This window comes from Purpureocillium lilacinum, assembly GCF_023168085.1.
Source record: "Purpureocillium lilacinum CBS 284.36 DNA, scaffold_2, whole genome shotgun sequence".
Classification (NCBI taxonomy): domain Eukaryota; kingdom Fungi; phylum Ascomycota; class Sordariomycetes; order Hypocreales; family Ophiocordycipitaceae; genus Purpureocillium; species Purpureocillium lilacinum.
The window spans coordinates 5,162,863-5,180,638 of NW_027072112.1; the positions used below are offsets into that span (position 1 = coordinate 5,162,863).

Consider the following 17,776-nt stretch of genomic DNA (forward strand, 5'->3'; position numbering starts at 1 on the left):
ACCCGTTGGCTTGTTGAGTTTACGGTGGGAAATGCTGCGAGACGTTGCTGACGGCGTGAGGCACCGTCTCCATCCGGCTGGCTGCCGGATGAGTCCTTCTGCCCGGGAGAGAACAGACGAGCGTGCTATCCAAGAAGACGGCAGGCTTGGACTTTTCTCGGGCGGGCAGCGATCGACAGCGAGGCGATCGAGACAGCAGCTGCCGATCTCCGAACCATGGAGGATTCTGCCCTGATGAGTGAACAGTCGACGCGTGACTGACGACGCGTCCAGGCATTGTTGCAATTGCTACAACGCCGGCAGAAGGAGGGGATGGCTAAAGTGCCCCAGCCTCAGCCGATGCTGCGGACTCGGGCGGCCACGACAGCCCAGGCCGATGACGAACGGCTGGCGGTGTCGGGATGCTCTGAGCGCGGCGGCGGTGGACGTGGACGGACGCTGTCCGTGCTGCACCCGCGCGTTCGTGAGGAACCACCTCAGCCAAGCCGGGTCCAGCCCGCGTCTTGGCCAGGCGGGGGCAGTGCTGGGTCTCGCTCCAGGCGCCGAAAAACTTTCAGGGCTGAACCTCGAGGTGCAGTGCATGGGCCTTTGTTCAACAACTCCATACTTGCGCAGTAATTTAGGGCCTCCTCGGCAGCTTCCAGCGCCATGGCGGACCCACCCCGAGCCTGGAGCGCTCTTGGCTGCGGCGGCCCAGGCACCCGGGCTGCAGGTGCTGCGCCCGAGCCCATCTCGATGGTGGTGGTGGTGCTGCTGCCCTGGTGGTGGTGGCGGCGGTGGTGCCCAGTGAGGTGGAGTTGAGGAGGAAGCGTGAAGGGGGGGGGGGGGGGGGGGGGGACGAAGAGGACGGATGGACAGATGCTGGACGCACCGCCCAAGCCGCCGCAGCGTCTGGCGCGTGCAGGGCAGGGCAGTTCCTTCCATCGAGGGCCAGCGATAAAAGCGGCAGTCGCGCTCGTCCTCTTTGGTCCTAGCCCCACTGTCGCCCGCTCGACGGCCCACTGACCCGACCCCATGCCCTGCTCCTGCCCTGCTCCTGCTCGCGGGCAGTCTTGGTCCCCGTCGCCCGACATGGTGCCTGGCGCCTTCTCTTCTTATCTGCACCCCTCCTGCTGTGGCGCACCTTCTCCAATGGTCCTGCTAAGCGACCCCGACGGAGGGCGAGACAGGAAGGCACTTACACCCCAAGCTTGCCTGTTTGATTCGCCCCCCGGGCATCACGACGGCTTGCCCATGGGAGCCAAGAAGAGGCTGACAGCAACTTTCGCACACAGCCCTGAGCCTGGAACCCGGCGTCTCGCCTTTGTCACCACCGCACGCTCGCCGCGATGCAACACTGATAGTGCTCGAAGCTACCCATCCCCCGGAGCGGCTGAACGGTCCCCAGTGCCGCGTCGATACGGTGCTGATTTCGACGGATCCGCCACAGCATCGAGGCGGTTGTTGTCTTACACATGATCCACGATTGCCGCCGCACGTGAGCACCTGGGACAAACAATGGCAGCGTTGTGACCCTGGGTTGCCTCCAACGACGATGGAGCGATCCGCAGTCCGGCCGAGATGCACGGCACTCCAGCGAGCGGTCCAACTCCAACAGTGAGTGTCGCCAGCAGTCTGGATGCAGCGCGCACGCACTGCGCGCGGGCAAGGGTTAGCGATGCAAAGCAGAGGCAGAGAAGCACCGAGAGAAAAAGAAAAGAAGCCAGTCGGCCGAAAGCCGCCGCAGGCTCGAGCCATGGCCGGCTGCACAATCCCTCGTCCGTTACACTCGTCTTCCCCAATCAACCCCCATGGCCAGGATAGCCATGCAATGGCAGGCATGCACGGTGCGTTGTCCTGTGCGCCCTATTTTCGGCCTCGTATTCCTGCAGCCGACAGAGCACCACACCTGAACCTGAACCAGAGCATGACGAGCGCCCCCCTCCCGAGCGCGGCACATCAACTTGACGTGCTCGTCGCCTGCAGTCATCGCCCTGTGAGGCGGCTCGTCGTTTTCTGTACTGTGTTGAGGTGTGCTTGTGATTTGTGCACAACAAAACTCTGTCGGATGCGAGATGCACACCATCGTCGCGTCAGGAGGACGACGGCCGAGGCGCCCGGAGGCGAATGGCAAGGCGAGAAACCCCTCCAGCGGCTGCCATGCTCATCCCCGATTAAGCTTATTGCGCCTTTGGTATTGGACGCCTCCTCGACTTGTGGCTGGCATGTCGGGCAGCTCCGTAGCCTATCTGACCCTCGCCCCTGCCCGCCTGGACGTCAACATCGCACACACCAGCAGCACGAGGCAGCCCGGTGCCTGTGTGTCGATCCAGCTGGCTGCGATGGCTACACAGAGATGGCCAACAGGCCAATTTCGACTCGCGTCCTGCCTTGTGCGAAGGCACGGCCCCATCTCTTGGTGCTTTGTGCACCGGCAACGGCAATGATACAGCCTTGTCGACGCCACCACGACCGGCAATTCCTCGTCCGGTGACACCGTCCCGTCTCTGTCCCACCAGCGGAAACCCGTTCATATCTCACGCCGTGGCGCCATGGCGGTACCTGTCAAGATTGCTGCGATAGCGCATCGCCTGTGCCGGGAACAGCTCGACGGGTGGCTTGCGGTCTATTGACGGTGACGGCGCCGCGCAATCTCCTCAACTTGCCGTCACAGATATCAGCTGAACCTGCACGGTCATCGACCCATCCTGGTCAAGGAAGAAGCGTCACGACTCGGGTTCAAACCGTTTCGACTCGTTGTAGGGTTTTCGTGACAGCCTCGTCGACTCACGTTGCCCCCACGGCGGGCGGGACAAGTCGGTGACATTCGGACTCTCTATCCTCACACCGCCCAGTGTAAGTGAAGCCGTTCTTTCACTTTTTTCTTCCCAATGCTTAGCGGCCGTTACGTATGGAGCAAACGGCATTCCGCTCGCCGGTCCAAACCCTAAAATCGGCGAAAGCTTCTGGGAAAGAAACTTGACAGACTACAGGTGCAGCGCCCAAGGGACCGCCGATTCGGGCGATGCGGCACTTCGCGATGGAGGCAATGACGTGCGCCGCGCCAGCCGGACTCGCGATTCTTGGTGCTGGGCAGTGGGATCCATCTGCTGGTCTCAGTGGGCCGGCACCGGCACGAGTCAATCCTCGCCGAGCAGAGGGGGGCGCGAATCGACGGCTTGCAACATGGCGAGTTTGCAAAGAGAGTCGAAAATTCGTATTTGGAAACGGGGCAAGCGCTCCGTTTCGGCCTGCTAGTCCGCTAAGTAGATTCGGAGCACTTCGTACGAGGTTAGCGGTTGTAGCGGTTGGTTAGCCTGTCGCTCGATGGAGCCTCCATGTTAGCCGCATCGCCTGAAGCGCCGGGCGGCTCTCCGGCGCCCGTCGCGATGCCAATGCGGCAAAAAGGAAATCCAGATTGCTTTCCCTCAACTTTCGGTATGGTATCGCGAGCGTGCAGACGGGCAGACGCACCGCCCCTTGCGCCGTCTCCACGCCGCAGGTGTAAGCAGCCGCTGCGGGAGGCCCTCCCGCGGCCGTGCGCGCGCGGGTGCCTCGCATGCTGAGCCTCCACACATATCTGGTGCAACAAACCTTCGATACGGCTTCCCCTGAAAGCGCTGAACCCCCATGGCAAAGGGTCCCTTGCCTTGCTTGTGACAGTAAGCCCACGCAGGGCAAACAATAAAGAAACTCTTGTCTCGCATGCAAGGCCGTCGACGAGGTGTTCGCGGCACCACGAATGACAATGGGCTCCTTGCCCGCCGTGGCTGGCCGTGTCTTAAACATGCGTTGGGATAAAAATATCATCACTGCGCTGCTACGTACGGGCACTACGTTTACTTCACTGAGGGAACCCCCGAAGCAGGCGCCTTTGTCGTTGGCTGGCCTTATCACGAGCAAGCTCAGCCGTGCGTCGTGTCTCAACCAGTCGTTAATACACATACTCGCGCACCTGACTGCGCCTCGTCGTCACGCAAACGGACCGGATCTACCCGCTCCGCACCACTGTTTTCAATCCCGATGTGTGAATTTCTGTGCTGCACCCGTGCTGTAGACCTGGGGGTGCGACAAGTGCGCAGCCTCGGAAACGCAGCCACCGTTTGAGGCTGCTGCCCACGGGGACACCGAAATCGCCATGCAAAGTCTCGTCTCATTTTGCTCAAACGCCAGTAGAATCCATGATGAAGCCGTTACATGTCCAACGTGTGCCTGTCCATGAATGATGTCGCCTCCCGTTTACCCAGCCACCCAAAACTGCCCATCCGAATATCCGCCCCCCTTCCCAGCTGTGTCTATCATTAGGCAATGTTGTAAGATATGTACTAGGTATAGAAAAGTGAAGTGACCAAGGAGGCCGCCTATACTGTCACAAGGCACCCAGCCTTACAACTCCTCACCGCCGTCGCACTGTTGCAGCATGACGACGCGGCTGACCTCAAGCTGAGGCTGCTTCCACGTCGCCAGCCACGTGTCGCGCGCCTTCCAAAAGTCCTTCCTTGCGTTCTCCGAGTGGTCCATCCACGGCTTGCCTGACTTGCCGTCCTCGAACCAGCCGTTGGTGCCGCCGACGGCTAGGTTGATGATGAGGTAGAACTCCTGGTCAAACGGGGTGTTGTCCCGACCAGTCTGGCTCCAGGCATCTGCCAGGCGCGTCCCGTTGGAATTGGACTCGGGGAAGTTGCCTCGCTGCCACATGGGCTTGTTGAAGTTTGTGTAAAGAACCTGAAGCAAGCGGCTGTTGACGTAGGTGAACAAGTACTTCTGGGACCACTCGAGGCCAAACGTGTTGAACCCCTTGCTGTACGTCGTGTGCAGCGCCTTGCGCTTGTTGTTCGTCTTCCACCAGGCGTCGTTGGCCGGGTCAGGTCCCCAATGCAGCGCCGATGAGACAATGTCGTTGCCGCCCTGGCCGTAGGTCCAGTTGTTTCCGCGCGATTCCATAATGTCAATCTCGCCCGAGGCGGGCCAGGGGCCATACGTGTCCTTGACGGGCATCATCCAAATGGCAGGCCAGAGCCAGTCGCCTTCTGGGAGCTTTGCCGTCACCTCAACGCGGCCGTACTTGAGCTTGGCACCCTTTTTGGTGTTGATGCGACCCGATTTCGTCGGAGGAACAATACTCGAGTTGCCACTGGTCGTGTTGGTGGCAGAGACGCAGCTGTACCAGTCCTTGGACGTGCAAGTGCCATCCTTGAGGAGGTTGATGACGTTGTCCTTCTCAACCTTGTCCGCGTCTTGCAGCGTGGCCTTGATGACGAGGTTTCCGTTCTGCACGAACACATTCTCATCATTGCCAGTTGTCTGATCAAACTCGCCGTTTCTGCGTCATTGTCAGTCAGAAGGGGGTATTGGTCTACTATTTGGGGGCGAGCGCATACCCAAAGCCACCAACCGTGACTTCCTTCGTCCAGACGTCAGTGTTCAAGCCGCCGTCAAAATTCTCGTCCATGACGGGGCAGTATTTGTGGTGAACGACGCTGCTGAGGCCGTCATAAATGAGGAAGCCGGAGATGCCCAGTCCGATGAGGATACCGACAAGCGGCAGAATGGTGACCCATTTCTCCTTCGGGTCCTTTTTGGCGAGCCAAGGCTTTTCGATGTCGCCTTTCTGGACCCGCCTGGAATGGAAATATCGCTGTGACCGTTCGTCAAAACGGTTTCCAATGGCGCTGGACGAGCCATAGCTGGATGCTGGCCGAGAGGCATCGGGACTGCCGAATGGGTTTGTGCTGGCGCCTGGACGGTGCGACGAGGCCGTGTCGTCGCCGAATGGATTGTTACGACTGCCGTCTGTGTTTGGTGTGCCTGGTCGGAGGGGAGTGATGTTGGTGGATGTGGCGGCCGAGGGAACCACGGGCCGTCCAAAGTAGCCGTTGTTGTAGTTCTCTTGATCCATCGCGATGATTGTCAATGTGTCAACAATATTGCACGCGTCGTAGTCACCCGAAGGGTGGCTATGGAGTTGACCGCCTGCGCTGCGCCGGCGTGCGCAAACTCTCGGGGCAAACCCGAGGACTGCTTGAGAGCTTGAGAATGCGGCCTGTTAAGTCTGAGCAATATCCCAAACGAAAAGAGCGGTTCCGAGCCTTGCCGCGGTTTGTCTTTTGGAGAGGTTAGAAGGGAAGGTGATGGGAAAGGGGAGAGAGAGCCAAAGGAGCGGATTTGCAGAGGTTGAGGTTTCGTTGGTATGACGCCTAGCACCAGCAACCGGGTCGGGGAACACCTGAAATGTCAATGGCAGCATCCAGGTCTGGCCGTTTTGGTTCAAGGCCTTGCGCTCCGCCATGGAGGAGGGGGGTCGGGTCCTTGGCCGCCCGAGCCCAGCTGCGGTGGAGTTTCGGCGGTTCGTGGCTGCGCGTTGCAGGCCCAAGTGCACCCACGCCACTCCCCTGCCCGTCCATCGTACGTAGCGCATCACAGCCTGAGCCCAGTCCCGTCCAGCCCAGGCTGGCCTTCGGGCAGTCCGCTGCGAGCTGCCGTCGTTTTCGGGGCGGCTCCTGGCGGCAGCGTGCCGGGAGTCGGTGCGGCACAGCCGGAACGTGGAAGAACTGGCGGCCTGTGTCCGTCGGCATCGTCAGCACACCCAGTGCGATTCGCAAGGTGATTTCCACCGCTCAGCAGCGGCATCTGATGCACGTTGGTCACGACAGCACCCCGGCAAAGGAGCTTCCCGAATTGAGTGCGGTTCGTTCGTGCTGGGCCGGCCAACGCCCTGGGCCCCAGCCTGTCGATAGTTGCTTGGACCAGGCATTCACCCAGCGGCCGCGGAAACACTGGGCCAGCTGAGGTGCCATTGCAACTTTGCGTGCCGGTAATATTGACTGCAAGCGCCCACCTGCCGCATGGCCAAGAGGCAACCCAACAACACCCCCGGAGCTGCGAGAGGGGCCGCCCGTTTGCCGTGGGCGGCGCGCTTGGACGGGCGAGCCTGTCGCCGTCGAAGCGCCCGACAGGCGTCGGCGTCACGCCGTCCTGAGTGCCGTTTGTCGATCGCACAGAGACCCAGTGGCCACCCGACGGCTGGCTGCGGAATGCCCTGGCGCCGTCAAGGACCCACGGAGCTGCTGAAGGCGCGGGCGTCGAGCGACGCGGCAGCATCGTGCTGGTCGGAGGAGCAGAGTTTTGGCAGAGCTTCGCGGGCAGCAAAAGCGGCAAGAGTTGTGGCTTCTCGGGTGCCTGTGGCGTTCGTGACCAGGGGGAGGTGGGCACGACCCCTGTTCCTGCACGCGCTTGCCATTTGATCCCTGCTCGCTTTCGCTACCGTCACCCCTCCCCTGCAATTCTTCATTTCGGGAAAGCGCACTGGCAGCAGCTGTTCCTGACGCATCTTGACTCGAAGAAACAGCTGCTTCGTACTTCGTACCAGTGTCGCCGCACCGTTTTCTCACCGTCGTTCTTGGCTTCCCCTCTCGCCATATCGGAGTCCGAAAGCCCTGTCGCCCAAACGTCGTATCTCGTTCCCTGCCCGCCTTGCAGCATCACGACGATGGAGAGGGTGGCGTGCGATGTGGTCAGTCACGACTCAGCGCAGAGCCTCAGCCTTTCACCCCGCACCAACGGTCGACCCCATCGCTCACTGGAATGCAATCGCACATGGCAAATGGTCGAAAATTCTCCGTTCCGAAATCTTCATCCGCAGAGCGGGTCCCAACACCGGCTTGGCATCCTGGTCTGCGCACCTGTTGGATCTTGGACAGCTGGCCTTTGTAATAGACTTTCTGCCGCGCCGTTCACAACAGGTTACGGCAGATGACAAAACGGTCGGGCTCCATTCGTTCCCAGGCGTCCGGGTCGTCCGAGGAAGAACCCACAGGCTGGGGCATCGTCGAGAACTCGATCTTTTCGTGCGAATTCGGTAATGCGTGGAGTATGCGAGGCGCAAGGAAAGGCTAATCGTGCCCAGGAACCACAATCCCCAATGCCCAAGCCACCTCCACGGCGACTGAGAAGTCTGAGTCCCTGGCTATCAAGCCTCGCCGTTCCGTCTGTCCCGAGGTTCAGTCAACGCAGGCAAGCCCTCAGCCCAGGCGGAAGCCGGATCAAGACAGTGTGGGACTCCATGTCTCTGGCAGAGTATCAACCGAAATTTCGTTTGTCACAGCCTGTCGTGAGTCGTCGGCAGCATCCGAGGCTTGGGCTGCTCGTGCAGGATGGCCATGCACCTCTCTGGCTTTGGCGAGCAACGACTCGAGGCTCCCAGCCATTGGGCGCCGTCCATCCGAGCTGACCTGTTGCCTGTCCAGGTCCGACTGGTCATCCCTTGTGCGCCTTCTGCCCTGCAACATGATAACGCCTTCGGCGCCACATGCCCTCAGCCGCGCAAGCCTCAGATGTCGGTGGTGGCAGTGACCAGGCAGCCGGATCATCTGCAGCGAACGCTTGCCCCTTCTCCGCCGCAAGTCATCCAACTTGGTTACAGTTTCGTTGTCGTGATGCCTCAAATTGAAGCCACCTACGGCGAGCAACTCCGGCGGTGCCGGATCGTCCGTCCGGCAACCAGTTCAGCGCAAGATCGGACGCCAATCGTGAATGGCAACCCCGTCAATCCATGCAAGCGCTCCACCCACGCCCAAGAAGCCCCTCCCCTATTTTTAACTAATTCAAAACTACCAGCTAGTCTTCGTTCGTGTCTGCAGGCAATCGCACTCGTCCCTTCCCAGCTGGGTTGGAAGACTTCCACAGAGGTGGATGGGTTTCGAGCCCAAGATTGCGTCGACACGGTGACATTCTGATGCCTTGCTGCCACAACAGATATAAGCAGTGCTCCCGAGCAAGGACCAGGCCTCCAGCACGAATCCTAGCTTTGCAGGTGCTGTTTCTTGATTGCAAGGGCGCTGACTCTCCTCCTGTAGATGAAACACCTCAATGAATTCGACAGCAAAGCCAGCATGGTCGGTCGGGTCTGGAAGTGGCCCGAGCAGATAGAGAGTGTGTCTGCAGTTCTCGGCGAGTTCCTTTCTGATCTTCTCAGTCCAGCGTCGGCCAGCTCACCATTTGACCTCGTACTTCGTGTATGACGACGGACCCAGGCCAAATATCGCGCAGCGTGATAATAAGGCCGTGACAGGTTTCGCCGCATCTTGGCACCATGGCACTAGGTGAGCTAGCCTTCTTGACCCTGTCCGTCGGTTCGCCCAGCCCAGCAACGTTCCGTTCGGGAGAGATTGGCTTGCATCATGTTGTCCATTGATGATGTGGCTCACCGTGACTGCGTGGAAGGAATCCTTCCGATAAATCTGCGATAGCGCCGGTAATGGTCTCGGTAAAAGTCGCCGCGCGTAGACCTGGATTGCTCACACAGGTAAGCCCTACCACCGCAGACAGCTGTGCGTCTGCAATAGCCTTATCGCGACGCGTCACAAGTCTCGTCGACGTGTCCGGGAACAAAGCCCCGGCTCTTACACGTTGACCGATCGTTGGCCCGGCCGGGACCAGAGGAGGGAAAATGGGGCGACGGCCATCGTGGGCCGGCCCCATCAAGGCCAGTTGGCGGCGAACTCAGCACTCCCCCCATGATGCTGCTGTTTTCACAGATTATGGCTGGGATTGCATCCCAGCCAGCTGGCTCGCTTGCGGATATGCGGCCGCCAAGGTGAAGCCCGTACTTCGCATGTATGAGTTGTCGCTTCGCGGGGCCGTCGTGAAAACGACGCCGTTGCATGTTCGGCGCTGGTCCGGCACACCCCCCCCCCCACCCTTCGAACGGTGCAGCCAGCAATCCCAGTCGGCCGGCCAGGTTGCCAGGATCCGACCTTCTCGTATTTGACCGACGGGGAAAAATAAAGTCCATCCAGCCAACTGGCTCTGTCTCCTGAGGCACGCCAATCCTGCGTGCCACAGCGAATCTGCAGACGAGTGGAGGGCCTGAAACAAAACCTCGTCTTCTGTGACTGCATGCAGCGCCTTTGGATGCGGCCTGAAAATCTCTGCCATTGCGCTTCCTTTTGCCCTGTTCGTATCGCTGTGGTTTCGCCTGCAAGGAGGAACCCGCCAGGCAGGGTCCACGACCCGATGTGACGGCGGTATCTGGCGGCGTGCGCAAGCTGGCGATCACTGCAGCCCCGGGCGGTCAGGCGTTTGGATAGTCATCACCTGTCGCCGGCGCAAGCCGTGGCACAGGGCAACAGCTGGTGTTGTTGCTCTGCAGCGGCGGCCAGGCGACGATCATGGCTGTTCTCGTTCCCGTCCCCTGTGGCTTACTGTAGTGCCCACCGACTGTCACGGCTGCGAGGGCTACGAACTGGCACCGCGTGTGCGGTGGACAGAAGCAACAAGTTTCAGACCAGGGCAGGGCCCGTTCAGAGCCTGCCGCTCGGGGAGCCCTGTTGCTGCGATGCCCCGTGATGGGACCGCGACGCGGGTGAAGGTGTTGCTTCGTGTAACGCGTGCTCGGGACTTGGCTGGCTGGCTGCAACGGCACGCCGGCGGGGGTGATTGCTTCGCTCTTCGTCTCGTACAGAACCGCTTCACAATTGCAGATGTGGTGTAGCCTGCGAGGAGCTTCTTTTGTTGAGAAACGCACAGCTTCCGATTCCGTGTTCAGCAGACTCTGAGTGAAGTGAAATTTTACGAAGTAGCGACGGGGGCGACACGACACGCCTGAGGGGAGGCGCCCCCCGACCAGCTGTTGTCACCGGCACCTGCCCCCTTCAGCACCCGCTTACTCACTCACTCACCAGCGACCACCACCTCGGTCACTCCTTTACGCCTCATTGATTGAAACCCTCCAGCCAACAGGCACCTGCCGCTGCGAGGCATTGGCCTTCCAATCTGAGGAAGTTGGAGATTATACTCGGTCGACGCATACTGTAGAGTCCCGGAACGGAGCGAGCCATGCTGTACCAGGCGCTGCTGGGGCTCGTCGGCCTGTGCGCCACCGTCGTGGTCGCAGACGACGGCGGCAGGGACCTTGGCTCTGTGCTCGCGGGCAACAAGAACCTCACCAAATACTATGACCTCATCAAGGTATGTCCATGTGCCGCCGAGCCTTGCGCGGAATGCTAACTCGATTCGTCGCGCAGAAATATCCAGACATCCTGCTGCAATTGCCGAGCTACCAGGGCGTTACGGTATGTCTCCTGAGCTACCCGAGATGCTCACATGGTTGCTCTCGCAGAAGCTGACCTGTTCAGATCGTTGCGCCGTCAAACAAGGCCTTTGAGAACATCCCCTACACGTCTCTTAATGGCCAGTGGGACCCTGAGGACAAGGCCAAGACGGTGCCCCTCCTCCAGTACCACATCCTGCAGGGCAACGTCTCGACAAAGGACCTTGACACCGGTCCAACCGTCGTCAGGAAGACTCTCCTGACGGACTCCAAGTACACCAATGTGACCTCGGGCCAGAATGTCCTGATCAACAAGCAGCCCGGCGACGTTGTCGTCTTCACCACCAGCATGGGCACGCGCTGTACCCTCGTCGAGGGCGACATTGCCTTTCAGGGGGGCCTGATCCAGGTCGTCGACAACCTCCTCATCCCGCCCGCGCGCATCGACAAGACGTCTGAGGCCTTCAAGGTGTCATCGTTCTTGGGCGCGCTCTACGCCGCCAAGCTTATGCCGGACCTTGCATATCGCAAGAACGTGACTATCTTTGCGCCTCAAGATGAAGCCTTTGCGCTCGTCGGTGGCGGACTGGAGAAGCTGGATTCGCAGAAGCTCGCTCGCGTCATGGGCTACCACGTCGTGGCCGACCAGGTCATCGTCTCGTCGGCGTTCTCCAATGGCACGAAGCTCGCCACTTTGGCCAAGGCTGACGGCGAGGGCGGCGCCAGCGAGAAGGTTACGGTACGCATCGCAGGGAACAACAAGTACGTCAACTCGGCGCAGATTGTCCAGCCGGACATTCTCATCGCCAACGGCATCTTGCACCTGGTGTCCGACGTGCTCAACCCCGATGCCGACACCGTTGCGCCGAATCCCACGCTTGGGACGCAAGTGCCCGTCTTTCCCGTCAGTTCTGCCAAGGACGCCTTCACATCTGCGCTGCCTTGCTCCACGGACTGCCCCGTGACAACTTCGGCGACGGGGACGGATGCCTCGGGGGCGGCTACAGCGACAACGAGCAGCACGTCGTTCCACTCCAGTTCCAGCAAGGGTGGCGCAATGCCAGCGAGGGCCACGGGAGGCGTGATGGGGGCGGCGGCGATGGGGCTGTTGGGTGTTGGGGCTGGGATGGCTCCGTGGCTGTAGATAGACCGGGGTGAGACATTTGGTTGGCGGGATATGAGCTCTGGACGACTTATTGAAAATCGATTGCAATGGCCTCCTATAGGTCGGATACGATAATAGAAATATGTACCATAACGTCGGGCACGTAGACGTTGAATTCCGCGGATTCGATGACGACCGCTGCGACATCTATCAGTGGAACGACCGCTCATCGCGCTCCTAATGTCGGGGGCATCTCGAGCTGTAAGCATGGGCTTAACAACGGAGAATATGGCCGTGTTGCAAATGTCGATGCCCTAGCCTCCCTCCCTAGTGAAGCATCCCGCGAGGCCATGGGCTTCAGGGGCCAAGGTGAGAACCTAACTGAGGTGGCAGCCCAGACTGTCCGCATGCCCTTTCTACCTCCGTGCCAGCAACTTGCAGCGGCGGGACGAGCTCACGTCGATTATAGGGCAGGAACTGTAGATCGAAAGGTTTCAATATTAAGCTCAATGGCACATGGCCTCTCTCAAACGACTTTCGGCCAACACACAGGTACACAGTGAGGTCGGTCCAGTAGGTACACCGACTATCGGGTCAGAGTTCAGAGACAAGACATATCTCATATCCAGCCCAAAAGTGCCCAAGACCATTTCCCAACTCTCATGAAACCAGGTTGGCCCGTCGTACTTTCGATTCATTTCCTGCCGAGATGAGGTCAGCCAAAGTTCCGCGACGTGGAGCGCAGGGGAAAGACGTACGCGTTCTCGGGGTATCGTCACACATAACACATTTTTCTCCATTGGAGAGAGCTCATTCAGTCTGGCATCTTGGCAGACGAGTAGTTGTCTCATTACCGAGCAGCATCAACGGTAGTCGCGGCGGGGGCCAGTCGGGGGGCCAGGGCGATCGTAGCTCGCGTAGCTCTGCTGGGCCGGGCTACGGCTGTCGCGCCGGCGGTAGCCGTCGTCGTAGCGACCACCGCCACGGTGAACCGAGCGGGAACGCGAACGAGACGAGTACGAGTCGTACGAGCGGCTGCGATAGCGGCTGCCGCCACGCGGGCCACCGGAATCCGCGCCACGGTAGGACTCAGGGCCGCGGTAGGCGTTGTCTCGTGGGCCAGAGTAGCCGGGAGAGGGGCGACGGTTGTTGTTATAGCCGCCAGCCGGGGGGTAGCCGGGGGAGCCGCGGCGATCGCGAGGGCCCATGTTGGCACCGCGCGAGGCGGGAGGCGGGTTGGCTGCCATCAGGCTGCGAGGCAGGACGATGGAGACATGGACGATAGAGCCATCAATCTCGCCCTCGTGAAGGCTCGCAAGCGCAAGCTCCGCGTCGGCTTGGTGCTCGTACAGAATATACGCGGTTCCACGGTTCTGGCTCACTGCAGTACACACTCGTCAGCTCGTTCAGTGTATGCAGTGCAAACGAGGGGGCCCTTACAGGTGCGGTTCATGGGCACGTCGAGATCGCGAATGGGGCCATAGCGACCAAAGATTTCGCGAACATGATGCTCGCGAATGTTCTTGGAGAGGCGCTCAACCACAATCTGGGTGGGAGTAGGTAAGCCAAGTGCACGGGCAACGTCGCCTGGATAGGCACGACGAACTTTGGTGCCGCCAGGACGGGGCGACCGGCTGCGGTCACGACTGTCGCGACTGTCTCTGCCGCGGGGACGGCTCCAGCTGCGAGGGCGGCTGCGGCTGCGGTCGCGGCTCTCGCTCCGGTAGCGGCCGTTGCGGCGAGGAGGAGGCGAACGCGAGCGGGAACGGGAGCGGGAGCGCGAATCGTAGCTGCGGCGGGGGGTCGGGGAACGCGAGTCGCGGGTTCGAGGCGTGGGCGAGCGGGAGCGGCTGCGGGTGCGAGATCGATAGCGTTCGCGGTCGCGGCCAGGGGAATGCGCGGATCGAGGAGATCGCGAGCGCGAGCGCGAGGCCATGGCTGCAGTCGGGGAGGGTCGCGGGTGCGCGGCCGTGGGAGGTGGGAGGGTGGGAGGTTGCAGGGAGAATGCGTTTGCAGGTGAAGCTTTGGAGCTCTGGAGCTGGCACACACGACGCGCAGCTTTAGTGGGTGTTGCTGCCAGCTGTCGCGCAGTCACGTGGGGGTTCCCCTGGCGGCCCTTTAAATTCCAGTCCTCTCAGCTCTGCCTGTTCACGCGGCCACAACAGGCCGGCGGCCGAACAACACAAGACAATGAATGAACGCGTGCCGCTGAATCGAGTGCGAGCGTGCAAACGGCCATTATGGTTCACGTGACTCGACAGACGCAACCTTTGCGAGGGCGCCCTGCACAAGATATACCGTCGATGCAACTACACAAAGGTTGATGGTGCTTGCTGGCAAGCTTGCGTACCTATAAATTCAGAAGAGAAGTGTTATTCGTAGCGCCGAATTTTGTTTCTTAGCCGCGCTCTACCCCTATGCGGCCCCAGCGATTTATACTGCGCAGGATGGGACAGCAGCGGTGCGCTGCGTAGGTATTGCTGCCGTTCCCGCCGTTTCTTTTGTTGCTGTCGTTGCTGTCGTTGCTGTCGTTGCTGTCGTTGCTGTCGTTGCTGTCGTTGCTGTCGTTGCTGTCGTTGCTGTCGTTGCTGTCGTTGCTGTCGTTGCTGTCGTTGCTGTCGTTGCTGTCGTTGCTGTCGTTGCTGTCGTTGCTCTAGGTACAGCTACCAAAAAGTTGGCTCTACGAATAGCACCACTCACTCATTCAGAAACGGGAATGGAACCCCTGTGAACAGGACAATTTCCTCTTTGCCGTCAGAAAATATGCGCAGATAGCTCGGGAGGGCCTCCCGCAGCGTCAAATGATCCATTGAGTCCCCTTTAGTCCAGAATCCAGATATACCTATCTCAAGTAGTCTCAACTCTCCAGCGCTCTCTGCGAACTCCTCTCCTCCTATAGGTTCCTCAAGCCGCGCCTCCCACGGGCGTCAGCTTCACCCAACACCCGTTAACCAAGCTAATCGTCGTGCTCGCCTGCTGCACCATGGGCGCGTCGTCGGCAGCCTCGATGCTCTCAAAGACCTGGAAGAAGCGGGCGGTGAGGTACGACATCATGGTCAGGGCGAACTGCTGCCCGATGCAGATGCGCGGCCCGCCGCTAAACGGGACATACTCCCAGCTGTGTCCGCGTTTCTGGTTCAGCTCTTGATGTCTGGCGGCGGAGGAATGACACGCTGCGGCCGGCCCCAAGGGGGGGGGGGGGGGGAAGGGGAAAGGGGAAAAGAAACTCACCTCATGCGCAGGTTGTCCCAGCGCTCCGGGCGAAACTCCTCCGCGTCGTCCCCGTACACGTCCTTGCGCCGGTGCAGGCTGTACAACACGAAGCGGCAGCTCGTCCCCTTGGGCACAAACAGCGGCGCCTGGCCGTCCGGGCCGCCGCCGCGCGGGAGCACCGTGTCCCTGTTTGCGGTGCGCATGTTGGTCACCACGGGCGCCCATAGACGCAGCGCTATCAACGGTCCCGCGTCAGCGTCCGCGTAAGAGTCTCCAAGCCTACGCAACTGAACAGTCAACGACTTAAGGGGGTTTTCATAACTCACCCTCCTTGAGCACATTGTTGAGGTACTTGAGCCCCTTGAGGTCCTCCCACGTCGGCCGCCGGCCCTCCAGCCCGGCCACCTCGGCGCGCAGCCGGCGCACCACCTCGGGCCGGCGCGCGAGCTCCCAGAACATGCTGCTCATGGTGCTGGCGCTCGTGTCGCGCCCGCCCAGGATCATGGCCAGCAGCTGCTCCGTGATCTGGCTGTGCGACGCCCCCGAGTCGAGCATCTCGTTCATGAAGACGTACGCCCGCTCCTGCGACTTGCCGCGCCGCAGCGCCGACGCCACGTACCCGTCGATGTACGACTTGCAGTACGCGACCGAGGCGTCGAGCTTGCGGTCCGGCAGCAGCAGCAGCAGCCAGCCCAGTCGGGCGCGGCTCGCTGATGAGAGCAGTGCGTACTCGAAGGACTGGGTGAACTTGATGGCCTCCGGGGTGGGGTTGACGAGCATGTCGGTTGAGTAGCCGAACCTACGGCATACCGCCATGATGATGAGCCACAGGCTTCGCAGTACCCCATCTCAGCCTCTAGTGATACGGCGCGGAGACTTACATGAAATCCGTCGACGTGTCCATGGTAAACATGTACAGCAGCGCCTGCAAGTCCACTTTGGACGACCCATCGCGCGGCAGCCGCTCCAAGAAGGCTTCCACATGCCTATCTGTGCACTCCAAGTCCGCGATCTGGTTCCGCACGAAGCTCGGGCGGATGAGAGCTCGGGCATCAGCCCACTCCTTGCCGTTGGCGGAGAAGATGGCGTGCGGCCCGAGGGCCAGCTGTGTCGTCTTCTGGCGCGTGCCGCCAATGGGCCAGGCATCAAACTGCGTCGACAAGAGGGCTTTCACGTTCTCAGGCTCGTTGGTCATGATCATCCAGGACCCGATGGAGAGGTGCCAGAAGGTCTGGCCGACGGAGCGCATGAACAGCTCGTGCCACGTCTCGAGCACGGCGTTGCGCCGCAGCGCGCCCGTCATGAGCCGCAGCCAGTCGATGCCCAGCACCGGGTCGGCGTGCGGGTAGACGAGCGCGGGGAGCGTCCCGTGGAGGCGCATCCCGCGCAGGTGGAGGTAGCGCCGCCGCGCGGCGAGGAACACGGGCAGCGCGATGAGCAGCGCGAGCTTGGGCGAGGCGTACGCCGCGACGGACGCGGACGTGAGGTGGTGATGCCGCGCGAGCAGCTCGACTGCGACCCAGGCAATGTACGTGCCCGCGCCGAGCGCCGCGACGAGGAAGGCCGCTTCTCCAGGCATGGCTGTTGACGCTGCTGTGTTACCGAGAAGATCGTGGGTCCGTCTGCGGAATGAGGACAGCGGTTGTGTCGCGCGGCTGTAGCTGCGCCTTGCTTCCCGAGTGTATATATGTACATATATAACTAACTCGGCTTCAGGACTTCGTATCAGAAGGCCAGCGTTCTGCTCGACACCACCGCGCGTGCCCCCTTCTCCTTCAGCCCCTCACAGCCCGGGCGCCACGAACGGCACGGCGGCGCCGCCATGCCTGCCTGAGACAGACAACACCAGCGCCAGCAGCACCAGCAGCACCAGCAGCACGGCAAGACGACCCAACCCCCGGGCCTCCGAGACTCCAATTTTCTGGCACCAAAGTCGTCTCGGTTGTTGGCCCAACCAGCGCCAGGCAAATGATACCCTGTGATGCGGAGGCGAGCACCTGTTGCAACGCTCCAGGACCCGATACCGAGGCAGCTCCACTATTCGCGGCCCGTCGCCCGCAAAATCTGGGGGTGCGCCGCCCGGGGTCGAGGCCGGGCCCCATCGTACCCCGTAGTAGTAATCAAAGCCCGCTGCTCCTTTGCATGTGCTCTCGTCACCGCTCCTCCAGCCGCCCACCTGTGGGTGCTTGCTGAAGATCTTCACGGTAGTGACCCCGAAAGCGGCCGTTTGTCCGAAATTGGGGTGTCTTGGAGAGTTGAGGGCATCCCGCATCACGTGTCCCGGTAGAGAAGGGGCTCGGAGCCTCGTCGACCTTGACGTGCAACACCAAGGAATCACGTACAATGCTGCTTTGATGTAACAGCTTCAAAACAAGTCAACGCTTGTCCAAACCGGGCAAGCCACCCGGCAGTGAGATTCACTCAAGACG

At 60.9% G+C, this 17,776-nt stretch overlaps 5 protein-coding genes across 5 annotated transcripts; 1 reads left to right on the forward strand and 4 right to left on the reverse strand.

The window, feature by feature from the left end:
• Positions 1-4,365: 4,365 nt before the first annotated feature.
• Positions 4,366-5,878, reverse strand: PLICBS_003327 (uncharacterized protein; the record flags this gene model as incomplete). The annotated part of the gene is made up of 2 exons (XM_018323069.2): positions 4,366-5,302; positions 5,361-5,878. 2 exons carry the CDS (start codon positions 5,876-5,878, stop codon positions 4,366-4,368), a joined length of 1,455 nt encoding a protein of 484 aa, XP_018178299.1.
• Positions 5,879-10,815: 4,937 nt separating this feature from the next.
• On the forward strand, positions 10,816-12,173 carry PLICBS_003328 (uncharacterized protein; the record flags this gene model as incomplete). Its single annotated transcript, XM_018323071.2, has 3 exons — positions 10,816-10,947; positions 11,004-11,051; positions 11,115-12,173. The coding sequence occupies 3 exons, from the start codon at positions 10,816-10,818 to the stop codon at positions 12,171-12,173; spliced, it is 1,239 nt and encodes a 412-aa protein (XP_018178301.2).
• Positions 12,174-12,997: 824 nt separating this feature from the next.
• On the reverse strand, positions 12,998-14,070 carry PLICBS_003329 (RNA-binding protein with serine-rich domain 1; the record flags this gene model as incomplete). Its single annotated transcript, XM_065600199.1, has 2 exons — positions 12,998-13,515; positions 13,575-14,070. The coding sequence occupies 2 exons, from the start codon at positions 14,068-14,070 to the stop codon at positions 12,998-13,000; spliced, it is 1,014 nt and encodes a 337-aa protein (XP_065456271.1).
• A 462-nt stretch (positions 14,071-14,532) lies between these two features.
• Positions 14,533-14,944, reverse strand: PLICBS_003330 (uncharacterized protein; the record flags this gene model as incomplete). Its single annotated transcript, XM_065600200.1, has 2 exons — positions 14,533-14,776; positions 14,835-14,944. 2 exons carry the CDS (start codon positions 14,942-14,944, stop codon positions 14,533-14,535), a joined length of 354 nt encoding a protein of 117 aa, XP_065456272.1.
• A 94-nt stretch (positions 14,945-15,038) lies between these two features.
• PLICBS_003331 (uncharacterized protein) lies at positions 15,039-16,926 on the reverse strand (the record flags this gene model as incomplete). Its single annotated transcript, XM_065600201.1, has 4 exons — positions 15,039-15,252; positions 15,366-15,582; positions 15,674-16,146; positions 16,229-16,926. 4 exons carry the CDS (start codon positions 16,924-16,926, stop codon positions 15,039-15,041), a joined length of 1,602 nt encoding a protein of 533 aa, XP_065456273.1.
• Between the last annotated feature and the right edge of the window lie 850 nt (positions 16,927-17,776).